The 15,251-nt window shown below is 31.7% G+C and overlaps 1 protein-coding gene across 1 annotated transcript; it reads right to left on the reverse strand.

Annotated features, from left to right (window-relative positions):
• Positions 1-4,568: 4,568 nt before the first annotated feature.
• On the reverse strand, positions 4,569-6,224 carry LOC111393639. The gene is made up of 2 exons (XM_023019282.1): positions 5,276-6,224; positions 4,569-5,019 (listed from the first exon to the last, which is right to left on the reverse strand). The coding sequence occupies exons 1-2, from the start codon at positions 5,718-5,720 to the stop codon at positions 4,760-4,762; spliced, it is 705 nt and encodes a 234-aa protein (XP_022875050.1). The 5' UTR covers positions 5,721-6,224; the 3' UTR covers positions 4,569-4,759.
• Between the last annotated feature and the right edge of the window lie 9,027 nt (positions 6,225-15,251).

The following is a 15,251-nucleotide window of genomic DNA, read 5'->3' on the forward strand; positions in this document are numbered from 1 at the left end:
TTCATAACATTGACACAATTAATTATGACATGATGATATCCTGGTAACTTTTTTTCTTTCAAACATATGCAGGTTTTAGCTTTCATCTATAAGGAAAGCAAAATATTAGAAAGCCTTCCTTCGGACCACTTAAAAAGTGCTCGTCGTACTTACAGAAGTTTCTCAATTGAGTCCAATAAGACGTCAAATTAGAATCAGCTTTTGATCGCTTGAGTAGGTACAATGTTAAGTTGGTTGATAGATTCCATGTTGGGATTTTTTGTGTTGAACCTTGTAAATTACTTGTATTGCTAACACCACATTGCTCGAGTTTGTCAAAGGTCAGATGATTACATTTGATATCAAAGTGAGACAATGGATAGAAGCATGTAAAATTTGATACAGCTGATATCGCTGGATTATGTAAAAGGACATTTTGAAACCAAGAGCATGTTTGTTACGCACCATTAGATAGTATTGCAGAACAAAACAACATATTAACTTCTTTTTTTCACTTTTTAATCCTATCCAATGCAGTTGAACCTGTTACAGTAGTATTGACAGTAGCATAAATATTCCAACTCGTAGATGTTGGGATATTGACGAGCATGGGCGGATTCAATGTTGGGCTGCATTTGGCTGCAGCCCACTGTCACCCAGGCCCAGATGCAACAAATTTTTTTTTTTTTTTTTGGTTTGAATTGTATTCAATTTAACCACATTAGCCCACCAACAAGTAAATTCAATGGGTAACCCACCTAAAAAAAATATTTAATCTGTAGCCCACTAATTTTATATAATTTTAGGCCCAATAATAATACTCATTAGTTAGTCCATTACCCATTTTCTTATTCTGATTCACATGTATAATCCCCTTTCTTTTCCATTCGGCCACTCCCGTTTTCCTTTGCAAAACCAATTCAAATAATTCCCAAAAATCAAAAATCAAAATCCCTAAATCTTTTCACTTTGCCCCTACTTGTAGTTGCGCCGAACGGAGCAGCCGATTGCCGACTTACTGCCGGTCTGTGCCCTACTGACTGCAGTGAATTATGGTGAGTCCGTGACCCTTTCTTCAAATTTGAATGTTAAATTGAATTTTGTATATTTTGAATAATTAGTTTTACTAAAGCCCTTTTTTTTTATATAGGATTCAAAGTAGAGTAATTTTTCGAGAATAATTATGTGTTTTATGTATAGCAATTTAAAGATTTCTTCAATTGTTCTTGCTAGTTTTTACTAGTAATAGGGTGATTGGTGAAAAAAATTGAGTAATCGCATCTAGATTTCTCCATAAAAATCCTGGTACAATGGATTGCATTTTCTTTTTTGAACTATTTTTTCTTGGTAAAATGCAGACATTTTCGTATCAAATTTGAAATATTATTGATCACTGGAGGTGGCTTGATGCTTAATATGATTATTTGAAACATATTGTCTTCTTTTAATTAGTTTTGGGATAAAGGTTGGTCTTTGACTTTATTTCATTTTAATTTACTGGATGATAAGATGCTTTTCAACTAAGATGCTTTTTGAAAGTTTAAAAGAGATTAATATTGATGTTAATTTTGCTCCTCGTAAGTTATTGTAAATGATCCGTTTCATTTTGGGTCTACTTCTAGATTATCAGCGAAGGGCGAAGAGTAGATTTGATACAGGATATGAGGTTTGAAACTACGACTACTAGAATTAAGGTGACCCTTGATGGCAAGTATCTAATAGCATGGTATCTAATTTTTAAAATTTTTAGCCCACCGTTAAAGGAATTCCTGGCTCCGCCCCTGTTGACGAGAGAGCTTTAAAGAAATTAATCTGTAGTAGGTTTTCGGTTTTAGGAGTACGGTGTGGTAGATAACTCCTTTCCTACTCTTATTTTTACATTGGTTGGCATTCGAACATTTAGGGCCCTTTGACCACATGAATATTGACTTTGCGCTGTACTAGTGCAAAAGGTATACTTATCCCAGGTGAGCCAAGAGGTTCAACAAAGAGAAGGCAAAAAAGGGCCACCAAGAATTTGAACACCAAACCTTTCTTCATTCCAGAGCCCGGGATTAAGGTATTACTCCACTCAGCTTCGTACACTTTTGAACTTGAGATTTACGATCAGTTTCCTTCTCGTTTTTGAGCTTGCTAATCTAATGATGGTTAGAAATCTATGCATAAAATAGGTATGTTTCCTTCATGCGTACTAGTTATATGTGTTATGAAACAAACGTGTCTGTCTTCATGTGCTAGTAAGTACGTCTACATGTAAGTTGTTATCCATTGTTCGTTTGTGTTATGAATCAAGCAAGTCTGTTTCATGTGCTAATATGTACGTCTTCGTGTAAGTTGTTATCCATTGTCTGTTTTTCAATGAAGAGTGCATGTTGAGGTTTTTGGTCCTTTTGCATGTGTTCTTTTCCATGTTTGCTTGATAAATGAAATCTGAAAAATGCGAAAGCAGTATACATATGGATCATGCTTTATGGTTAATCAGAAGCTATCATAGGCTAGTTTTGCAGTTTCCTAGACTTCAATCCAATTATAAATCTTTAGTTACAGTCCAACTTCTTTTCTCTAGCATGCCTTTAGAGACTGAGAACATACTAAACTCGAACCTTATGTGGACTTGTATCTGTGTGATCTCCCCATTTTGATGATTTCGTTTTCTTTCATCAATCACATTTTTCAAACTTCTTCAACTTCTTGTAAACCTTCACAACGTTTAAATTGGGGTATATTTTTATTTCCTGGGAGCAAATTCAAGTTTTTTAGGAATATACATGGTATTTTATTGTCTTTATGATAATCTTTCAAGTATTTCTGCAGTTTTTTGGGATTTTTATAGAAGTTTATTGACTTCCTGTGGCTATATTTCTGACATCTACAAGAAATATGAGCTTCTAAGAGTGAATAATACCGGAGCGAAGGTTTATTTTGGCACTTTTCCAGTCCTGAGTTTCTAAAATCAGTACGCTGGCCCTCATCTGTTAAGAGGGTGTACACAAAATCAGTCTTACAAACATGTTTTTTTAGCCTCTGGGAGAGGGAGGGGCGGACGAAGAAATTTTTAATTTGGAGGCACAATCAAACTATGTACAAATCGAATACTTTGTATTTGATTTTCACATGATTTATATTTAACCTGAGAAAATATAGATTTACATTTAAAAAATATTTCTTCATTAATATTTTGCTCATTATTTTCATCCATTTAATTTCAAGCAGTCGTTTTATTAATATTTTTCTCATAACAAGAAAATATATATTCATGTTTAAAAAATTTATAATTTATTTAATACAAACAATCAATTCTAGTGATCGAAATGAAAAATGTATAATTAATATTCAATCAAATAAATATAATTTGTTAAATATAAGTTAAATTGGATATGATCAGTTCAGTTACATTCTATGTATACAAATATAATAAGAGAAAATGTAAATTTATGTTCTAATTATTTGAAAATTTGATTGAAAGTGAAATTTTGTAGTAAATGTGAAAATTTGTAGAAAAATTATAAAAAAAAAAATTTTTAAATTAGAAGGGTTAAGATTTTCGTAAAAGGTATGAGGGAAAGTATAAGATAGAGTAAGAGAAAAAAGAAAAAATTCAAATTTATTGTGATTATGTCCTTATTTGGTGGGGTTAAAATCAAATTTTGTTATATTTTGATAAAAATTAAAGAGTTAAAGATTTCATGAAATATGTTATTAAAATTAATTATTAATTTTGATTTAGATTTCAATTGATATCAAACAGAACTTATCAAATAATAATAATAATAATAATAATAAACCCTCAAGAATTGGGGGTCACGCGATCCCTTAGGACCCCCATGGGGTCTGCTAGTGGGGAGAGCGTCTAGTCCCATTTCTATCACATTTTGATAGATTGGTCAGAATTTTTGTAATAAAATAATTGAAGCAATGCAGTGACATTTTGACTTTTAGTAGGGTAGAGTGCATTTTACCTATGTGATTATTTTACCCTCCACATTTATGGGAAAACGACATGATTGCCCTCAATGATTTTATACTTGGCCACCACCGAAGGGCAAAAATGACATTTGGCAAAGTGCAATCACATTTGAATTATCAATTACTGTGGGTGTGTAAGGTGTGACAAAAATGGGGCCCATTTCAATGGTCAAAAATCAATTGTTATTAAAAAGAAATGCTCCCAAATCCATTCTAGGTACAACTTTTTAGGGACATAAAAGTGGGTTTCACTTGTGTATCTGCATTAAGAACGTGCATAATTAATCAAGTTTGACACTAGTAGTGTGAGAACCCTAATCTAAGTAATCTTGGAAGCTATGGAATCATAATATTTTCGTGAGTTCGGAATTTTTGGGACTTTCAAGGTGCAATCACCATGACCCTCCTGCAATGTCGACAGTTTTTCTATTCCCAACCGACAAATATTCGTCCTTATCCCATTTCAATCGAGCTCTTTTAGAACCTTAGTCCTCACACGTCTACTTCAGCTGTCTACTCTCGAGTTATTGAGTTCCAGTTAAGAAAAGCTACTTCCGGCAATCTAAGCTAAGAAAATTGTCGTAATGATTTGCCAATAATCAAATTTTTCAACACAAAGCTTCTTAAAATACAATGAATCTAAGCACTATTATTAGACGATTACTTGAATGCTAGCTCAACAAGAAAGTTTAGCAGAGGTAATCATAATACAAGTTTCTGCAATGTAGAATGGCCTAAAGGACTTCATAAGGATATGAACTTCTTATAATGACATATAACAGATAAAATATATGATGTTTTACATGTGTAAAATTCATGGAATGACCTTTGTCGAGGCTCGATGTTGGGGACGATATTGATCGTGACCTTGAGCTGGCATTGCCTTCTTCCTGTGGCTCATAATTCTCAAACTTTGTCTTAAAATGTCAATCTCTCTTTCCCTCTTGCATTCTTGCTGCTTCATTGAATCTAACTTTGCTTGTAGAAGTGCACCTCTCTCTTCCTTCAGCTTCAGTTCTTCCTTCAGCTCCAACAATATTTCTTCTTCATTGCTTTTCCAACAAAGTCTTTCTTCTACAAAACAACAGAAAACAACTTATTTTTCCTAATAAATCTGAGGTCGGCTACATAAATCATTTCCGCTTCATTAGGTTCACTGCTAGTTCCGAGGAAATGAATGTTCCTGCTATTTACCTGGACTTAGAACCTACTATGAAAAAAAAGTCAAAATATTATTAGCTGATAGAAAAAATAAATAAATAAAATGCAGGATGCTTGAGCACCTAATCATACTTATGTGTAATATGATGATGATGATGCAATTGTGTACCTTGATGTGCCCTTTGAATAAGATCATCAAGCTCAACCTTGATTGCAAAATAAAGCTCTTTCCACTTCTCTACAGTCTCATCTCGCCGAGCTTGTTCCTCCTTGATATGCTTGAAAATTGAACTTTTGTCGAATATTTGCCATTCGTCGTTACAATTTTCACTCACCACGACACTTTTCTCCGTGCATCTCAGCCTCTCTTCTTTTCCTTCTAATCTCTTCCTCAACTTCTTTGCCTCGTCTTTCAATCTTCGCCTTTCCCTCCTCCACTCGGCTTGTTTAAATGCAAAAACCATCAACTCGTGCTCGTAAGCTTGATTCTCACTTTCTCTAATGCACATTATTTCATTCATCTCCCCTTGTAGAAGCCTCATCTTGTTTTTCAAGCCTTCCACTACTTTCTCACCAGGGCTGCAGCTTTTTTCCTTAGTTTGAAAACTGCCCATAATTTTGATTCTTCTACTGATTTCAAGAAAGTCACTAGATATGCAATAAGGGCGTCGATGCACAAGAAATTTTAAAGCTCGAATCCCTCAAGCAGAATTTGAACAATCTTTAGATCAATCTTGAAATTCTCGTGCCTATTTGAAAGACGCTCCCTCGTGCAACCGAGTACTATTGCAGCTACATTCTTATCACTACAATAGCTCATCCATTAATATGATCATTTAAGGTACTGTCGAAGATGCTCGTGAATGGGGGCCTCCATATTTCAGATGTTGACATGGTGTAACGCAAAATCAAGCATTAAAGGGACTTTATATCAAACAGTTGATAGGCAGGGGAAAGCAACATGCATTTCATTTAAGAGAAATTTGGAAGTATTTGCAGATTATTGACATTTATTGTAGCAGAATGGTCCTACAGATTATTCACAGAATATATGCATGGCGAATCGGTCAATTGATAAGGGCTTGAATGGGGTACCCTGAGACGTGAGACTTATCATCATCTTTCGGATTCTTTTCCAAAGTAATTCAATTTGGTTACTATTTGAAGAGAGAATTTCGGGAAAAAATATTTTTTGTTATTCGTAAAAAACTGTCTGTTTCTCTACTTCTAACATGACATTGTGACAAACGGGAATATTAGTAATAGAATTTTATTTTATTTTATTAGTAATAGAATTTTGCTAGTTGACAACCTCTTCACAGGCAAGGGGTCCATGATTTTTTCATTTGTCGTGGGCTACTTCGCATGTGTGTAATTGTCAATCTCGATTGTATATTTATTATGACTGTTAGTAATATGATCTGATAATATATTACTCAAGAAACGTCTTCACACATACAACTTAATGGAAGTCATCTTAGTAATGGGAAAAATTCATAATGAAGAAGTTAAATATCACCAATTTCAAAATTATAAATAAAGGTTTCAATTTTAAAAAATTAGATATTTATTAAAATTTATTTTTGATTTAATTAAGTATATATTTTATTAATTAAATATACTGAAGTCGCAAATATATACAATTTGATCACAAATTCAACGATTTAATTAATCTCATATTATTTTTGGTTATAAATCAGAATTTTTATATGTCAAAAATTAATTTATGGTTGTAATTCAAAAATTTTATATGTCATAATTTGTTCATTGGTCACAATCAAAAATTTATAAGTCACAATTTATTTATCAATCATAAATCACGAATATTATAGAGTTACAAATTATCAATTACAAATTAACAATTTTTTAGGTCACACATTATTTTTTTTATCACAATTTATCTTTATTGGTCACAAAACACCAACACCTCGCTCCACTGCCACCCCACCCAGGACCTCGCCATGACAGCCAACATCACAACCACCGCCTTACCGCCCCGCCAACACAAACTCACAATTTGAAACCCAGAAATAGAACCTAAAATATTGGCACCACAACCGCCGTCGCCGCCATCGCCATCGCCATCGCCATCGCATCACCATAACAACACCGTCTCATGAACTGAAAATTCTTAAACAAAAAAAAAAAAAAAACTCAGCACCAACATGCCACCCGCAACACCACCTCACAATCTAAAAACTCACAAACAAAAATAGAAACAAAAAATCGGGCACCACCTCGCCTCTACACCACCACCACCTCACAATCTGAAACCCACAAATAGAAACGAAAACAAAAACCTAAAAGCAAGCATACCAAAAATCACAATCACCATCTCCTCTATCACCACACCACGAAAAAAACCCCAAACCCGTGTCATCGACGCCGTTGCCACCCCCAAGACCACCTCAGATCCATCATATCGTTCACCAACGGCGTGCTCAGCGATTAGGTACAGCGGTGGTTCTGTAATGGAATGGGTATGTAAATTAATTTAATTTTATAATAATATTATTATTTTAAAAAATAAATTTTCATCTGATTTTTAAATAATGAAACATTGATCCCAACTTTTAGAAAATTGATTTTCAAAGTCGGTGGGATGTAATTTTCACTTTGGCAATTGTGTTTGCTACCTTGTTGGATAATTGGAGTTCCACGTGGCAACCTTCAGATGGTAGCTTGGTTTAGAAAAAGATTGTGCTAGTTGAGAGAAATCTGGATCGTTCATTAATCCTTTGCAAATATGACCCTTGGCCTAACAAACGATTTGTTTGGTTTTTGAGGGTTTTTGCTTAAGTTTCTATGGCGTTTGCAAAATGTATACTTTGCAAGTTTTTTAAACATATTGAACACCGTCTCTTTACTAGCCAATTTTGAGAATGATTTCTACGTGAAAGTGGTTGTTATAACATTCTTGGGAGACCCTTGTTATGCAAACACGACGACCTATCGAGAGTTACTTCCAACATTCACTCAGCTAGAAAAATGGGTGGTTGTCATGGATGTTAACTTTGAAGATGGTGGACTATAATGATCTAATTGTATTTAACCTAGATTGTTAATATGTTTCATGAATTTGTAAACACTTTGGACATTTTCCACTAATGAGTCAGTTTTATAGGTGAGTTTTACCTAGGAACGTAAATTTGGCTCACTAATCTGGAAGGCCTGTAGCCCAACTCGGTTTGAGAAAAGCCAGAGCCAACCTGGCTCATGGCTTGAAGAAACTGAGCCCCATTTTGGGGCATCGGCTCGAGCTCGATCAGCTCATGAGTTGAGCCTTAGATGAGAAAAAAAAATCTGCCTTAGATGAGAAAAACCAAATGGATTTTACTAGTGACGGATTAATAGTAATAAAATTTAGATAGATTTTACTAATGATAAGATTAGTTAGTTTTAGGGTAGTTCAAGTATTCCAACCGGCTATTGTGCATCTCAAAATGTTCCAATTGATTTGGAGGATATCGAAGAGGAAAAAGTACTTGAGACTAAAAGATCGAAAAAAAGAGCGTTGTAACTTTTATTTAATTTATAATTCGTATAAATTGCACAAATTTTAAATTCTTTAAAGATATGTTAGAATTATTACAAATTTAAAAAAAAAAAAAAAAAAAAAAACTTGCTCTGCTCGGCTCGACCTGGCTTGACTCAATAAAGCCTTAACTGAAGCTCAGTTCGAGCCTTGATCTTTTGGCCGAGCAAAAGCCCAGCTCGGCTCGAGCAAAAAAAAGAAAAAAAAAAAGCTGAACCATTTTTTCTCTAGTCAAGCCCGAGCTTCAAATTTCAACTCATCGATTCGACTCATTGACATCCCTAGTTTTACCCAAAGTTGAAGTAAATAAGAAAAGAATAAGCACATACCATAAAATCATATCATATCGACTCGATCGAGTATACATTTTTCAATAAAGGCATTATGTTAAATAAGAAAGATTTTTTCTTGACAAAAAATTCAAAACAAGGAATATTTTCAGCTCCCAGAATATATTGTAATGTCGGATCTGTTCTACTTGAAATCAAATGGGTGGTAGCTTTTGTTATCTCATCGAAATTTTGAGTTTAGCTTCTTCTTCTTTTTGTGGGTGAAAATGCATTTCATCTAAATTTTGAGTCTAATGCATCTAATGGAGTAAATTATTTTCAGATTCAAATTATTTCAACAAAATTACTCTCATTGGATTCTCCAAAAATATAATAATTAAGAAAACCTAAATTAATAGTACATAGTAACAATAATTGATTAGCATTTCCAAAACAGGGTATCAGAGAACAGACTCAATTATTTGAAAATCGCAATAATGGTAAAACTCTGTTCCTGGGTCTATCGTCCGAATATAGACAAAGGAAAAGTGAAACAAAATTCTTCTGTTGCTATATTTCCATATTAACACTATTCATCATTAAAGATGTCAGTTGGAGCGCACTACCAATTAGATGAGTGGTGAAAACTACTGACGATAAATAGTATTATTCATAATCCTAAGTCCTAACATTATCGTCTGAGGTGGAACTCTATATACGAACGTAAGGGCGGACGTAGAATTATAGCTTAGTGAGGGCGAAACAGAAAATGGGTTAAAATAAATTATGAAAAAAATCAGAAAATTTAAATTTAATAAGGTCCAATTGAAGATTTTTGAAAATTCAGTGGAGGCGATCGACAGCACTCGTCCCTTAGCGGGTCCGCCCCTGTACGAACATGTACGGTAAATTTGCACAAAAGAAGTGTAAAATGAATTGAATTGATGAGTAATAATTATGCTTCCGTCGTTGCCCTTTGAAGAAAGGTAATTAAGAAAGAAAAATTTTGAAGAAGTTTTAGCTTGGATTTTTTTAGCATGCACGCTATTTAGCTGCCCCAAGAAGAAGGAGCGACTGTAATAATCTATTTTGATTTTGCTTTCTAAGTTACTCGTATTTTGGAGTAATTGATATTCAGAAATATGTGGTTCAAAATTTAACTTTAAATTATTTTTATAACTTATGGTGGTGGAGAATTAGGTCAGAAGGGAAAAAAAAAAAATAGTATTCTAATTATGATTTTTTTAACAAGATTGGCAGATTACAAGTCGATTATTTATGACGACTTTTTGTCACGCTCAATTCTAGTAACAAAAATTTTCATCGAGATAAGTCAAGCATGAATTTTTGTAATGATCTAATTGTATACATCGCTCGTGAAATGCTTATTTAAAAGAACCCAAAACTCTATGAGTTTTACTTCGATCTAACTTCCAATTGGTTATATAAGGATTATTAAAAAGAGAAAGTTAAACTGAAAAATAACTTTAAGTTTTCTTTTCACAACTTAGGTCATCATTTCTTGACAAATCAAGTATTTTATTCATGAAACTGTCTAATTTAAATTTATTTTAATTTTTTTATCGTATGATTTAATTAATTCAAATATTACCTAATTTCATTTTCAAAAATAAAAATTCCAAAAATTAAGGGTTTAAATTGGTTACATACTTATAAGTGCCATTAAGGGAATTATGTAATGCCCCAAATTCTAGCAAGTCGACGAGTTACCAAACATGAATTTATTAAAGTGCTTAAAACAAAATAATTTTAATATAACAAGAAATTCAATAAAAATCGACAGATAAATAAAAAAATAAATTAAAATATGTGGAACATTTTGGAATCATATCATGCAACAAAATATTTATAAAAACTAGTTTTTAACATGCAATTGAAACGAGACTAATTGAAATAATAATGTTACTCACAATTGAGGCTAAATCTAAAAAAATTATCAAATGCTATTAAAAATTCTAATTTTCATAAAAATTAAAGTATTTCAAAACAAGGATCCATTGGTCCAATAGCATATCCATCCATCACTATCCAACATGCTAATTTTTATAAAAAAAAATTGTATATAAGGAGGGATGAATATAACAAATTATACTTAATGAAATGCTTGATACTTCACATTCAAATAAAACATGAAATTATGCTAAATTCTCTTACCAACGTAAAATGAGAATTATCATACAACGACAAATAATAATTCTAGCAAACGCTGTAAAATAACTTGAAGGTTAACTAATGCTTGTAGTTATGCCTTAAAATGTATCATGATTTTCCTCGTAAGAGCGCTGGACTAAAGTAATTAAATTCATATATAACAAAGTATTTGAAAAGATATGGAAAAATTACTAATAGCACCGAGTACCTCGCCTTTCAAATATGAATGTGGATAACAAAATTGTAGAAAACAAGATTCTTTATTGCAAAATTCAAAGATTTAACAATGAGAGAGAGAGAGAGAGAGAGAGAGAGAGAGAGAGAGAGAGAGAGAGAATGGCTATTGGGTAATTTGTAGCAATTTGTAGCAAACATATGTGTATGGCGTTGGATTAGAATTAGGAATATATCATAATCAATTAGTTATTATCCTTTAATTAGTTCAATTGTATTATTTATCAAATACATACAATACTCGCATGACATGTCAAAACATGAACGCTTTTCTTAAATTAATTAATAATTAAATTCTAACAAAATCATAAACTTAAATCCTAGTTCAATTGAATAACTGTGTGGTGATAGGCCTATTAGTTTAAGATAAATATAATATATTCATATCATCAACTATCAAAATATCATAGTTAAATTGTACAACCTTAGTTGAATTTAATATAATTAATATCAACATCCTAGTCAAGTTGAATAACCTTAACTGAATATGTGATAATTAATATAACATCCTATAGTCAAATTACATAACCTTAATTGAATTTGTGATAATTAATATCAACATCTTAGTCAAATTGAATAACCATCACCTTAAGTGGATTTGTGATAATCATTAATCATGTTTATAGCTACTTTACTTTTTCAAAAACTGTATTGATTGAAAAGTCATGAAAGAAAGGAATATGTATACTATTTCATTTAAAATTTATTTATGTTAATTTTGATCCCTCAGTTATTAATTGGCAATTAAATTATATGCAACATAACTAGAAAAAATCGAGGTTCTACAGATTATGTAATCGAAAATCTTGTCAACTTGTTTCAAGTTGTAGCTAGATTTGTAATTTTTTTTTTTTTAACCTATGATTTACTTGAGGCTAGAGTAATACAGTTGTTCTAGGTGAAGATTCATTTGCATAAAGACTTTAAAATAAGTTATGTTATTCTTGAAAGAATGGTTGACATTTATCAATGGTGAATCCGTAATAGTAATTGATGCAGTCAGTCAGTCACTCGATAATTGACACTTGACATTGGAAAATGAATTATAGCATATTATGCATATCATATGATTGAGTGTCACTAAAACACCCCAATAATCGGAGTTGGTAAGCAAATGGAGCAACCCTATTGCAAGATGCTTCACATATATTCTAGGCATAATTTTATGTCAAGGAGCATTTGACTTTCTAATACAACAAGAAAAAGGAGATATAATTATATGTGAAGGGTGTCCCAATTTTGGAAACATAGAAGCCAGTGGATTTTTATTTTATTTTATTTTTACTTTATTTTTATGGGTCATAGTCCAAATGAAACTTTTAAGCTAAATTTGGGTTTACTTGTCAAATGAAAAAGATGAATTTCAACTGCTAATTAGGGAAAACCAATCATTATATCAAACATAAGGATAAGAACATCATAATGTAGAAGGTACACAACCATCAGGCATCACATGAGAGTATCATGATCAATGAATATGTATGGTAGACCAGCATAGATAACTAAATGACTTAATTTCATACTTGCTTCATTTACTTATGCCGCTCATGTCACCTCTCTACACTATCTGTGCACCCTTCATCAAATTTCCTTATCACCAGAGATCACTAAATACAGAAATGCGTAGTGGCTCGATTGTAGAGAAGCATAACTCCTTCATTTGAAAAAATATTTTATGAAAAAAAAAAGAAAAAAAAAACATTGTTGGAGTGTACAACTTTTTTCATTCTTTACATGTAAAGATACTCTCTATTACGAGTAAGACACTCCTTATAAAAAGAATGTCTCAAAAATATATTTTTGTAGTGTCTTTTGAAAATGCCCCAAGATTTACATTGATCCAATAAATGGTGAGATCCTAAAGTTGAAGTTAAAGAAAAAAATTATCATTTTCTGAATATGACATATGAAGTGTTCAATGTATATAAACTTGCATCTGTTTAACAAAAATAAAAAATAATAACAAGAAAACCAACTAGAATAATACGTGGAAATACTCGTGGTATGTGTTGCGGAAATAACAAAATTGTAGAAAATAAGATTTTTTATTGCAAAATTCAAAGATTTAACGAGAGAGAGAGAGAGAGAGAGAGAGAGAGAGAGAGAGAGAGAGAGAGAGAGAGAGAGAGTGTGAGGTAATTTGTGGCAAACATATGTGTATGGCATTGGATTAGAATTAGAATTATATATTAATCAATTAGTTATTATTCTAGATATGTAGATAATGACTAATTAATTAGTTCAAATGTATTAAGAGGGTGTTTGATAGCCATTTTTATGTAAAATGCATTTTAGAATAGTAACTTGATGGAAAGTGTGTGGTTGAAAAATAAGGAATTTTTTATTTATTTACGTATAATATTATTTTAATAAAGAATGTGTGGTTGAAAAGAAGAGAGAGAAAAATGCATTTTGATAAAAATTGGTACCAAACGGGGGCTAAATATCAAATACATACCATACTCGCATGACGCTTTGAAACATGAATGCTTTTTCTAAATTAATTAATAATTAAATTCTAATAAACCCATAAATTTAAACCCTAGTTCAATTGAATAACTGTGTGGTGATAAGCTTATTAGTTTAAGATAAATATAATATATTTATATCCCCAACTTTCAAAATATCATAGTTAAATTGTATAACCTTAATTGAATTTGATATAATTATTCAACATCCTAGTCAAATTGAATGACCTTAATTGAATATGTGTGAATTAATATCAACATCCGAGTCAAATTAAATAACCTTAATTGAATTTGTGATAATTAATATCAGCATCTCAGTCAAATTGAATAACTATCACCTTAAGTGGATTTGTGATAATTAATATCATTAATCATGTTTATAGCTACTTTACTTTTTCAAAAAATGTATTGGTCAAAAAGTCATGAAGGAAAGGAATATGTATACCATTTCATTTACAATTTTATTTATTTTCATTTTGATCCCTCAACTATTAATTGGCAACTAAATTATATGCAATATAACTAGAAAAATTCGAGGGTCTACAAATTATGTAATCCAAAATCTTGTCAACTTTTTTCAAGTTGTAGCTAGATTTGTAATTTTTTTACCTATGATTTACTTGAGGGTAGAGTACTACAGTTGTTCTAGGTGAAGATTTATTTGCATAAAGACTTTAAAATAAGTTATGCTATTCTCGAAAGGATGGTTGACATTTATCAATTGTGAATTCATAGTAGTAATTGATCCAGTCACTCGATAATTGACACTTGGTATTGAAAAATGAATTATAGCATATTATGCATATCATATGATTGAGCATCACTAAAACACCGCAATAATCGGAGTTGGTAAGCAATATGGAGCAACCCTATTGCAAGCTGCTTCAAATATATTCTAGGCATAATTTTGTATCAAGGAGCATTTGACTTTCTAATACAATAAGAAAAAGGAGGTATAATTATATGTGAAGGGTGTCCCAATTTTGGAAACACAGAAGCCAGTGGTTTTTTTATTTTTTTATATATATTTTTTAATGGGTCATAGTCCAAATGAAACTTTTAAGCTAAATTTGTGTTTACTTGCCAAATGAAAAAGATGAATTTCAACTGCCAATTAGGGAAAACCAATCATTAAATCAAACATAAGGATAAGAAGATCATAATGTACAAGGTACACAACCATCAGGCATCACATGAGAGTATCATGATGAATATTTATGGTAAACCAGCATAGATAACTAAATGACCTTTTATTTCATACTTTCTCTTACTTATGCCGCTCCTGTCACATCTCCACATTATCTGTGCACCCTTCATCAAATTATCTCTTCGCCAGAGATCATTAAATAGAGAAGTGCGTAGTGGCTCGATTCTAAAGAAGCATAACTCCTTCATTTGAAAAAATATTTTATGAAAAAAGAAAAATAAATAACAAAAAATGAAAAAAGAAAAAAAAAAGAACAATGT

This window comes from Olea europaea, chromosome 4, assembly GCF_002742605.1.
Source record: "Olea europaea var. sylvestris chromosome 4, O_europaea_v1, whole genome shotgun sequence".
In the NCBI taxonomy this organism is placed as follows: Eukaryota; Viridiplantae; Streptophyta; class Magnoliopsida; order Lamiales; family Oleaceae; genus Olea; species Olea europaea.

Coding starts and splice junctions, on each gene's coding strand:
- LOC111393639 (XM_023019282.1), bottom strand. CDS start 5,720: ATGGGCAGTTTTCAAACTAAGGAAAAAAGCTGCAGCCCTGGTGAGAAA. Junction 5,020..5,275: donor TATTCAAAGGGCACATCAAG/GTACACAATTGC, acceptor GTTGTTTTGTAG/AAGAAAGACTTTGTTGGAAA.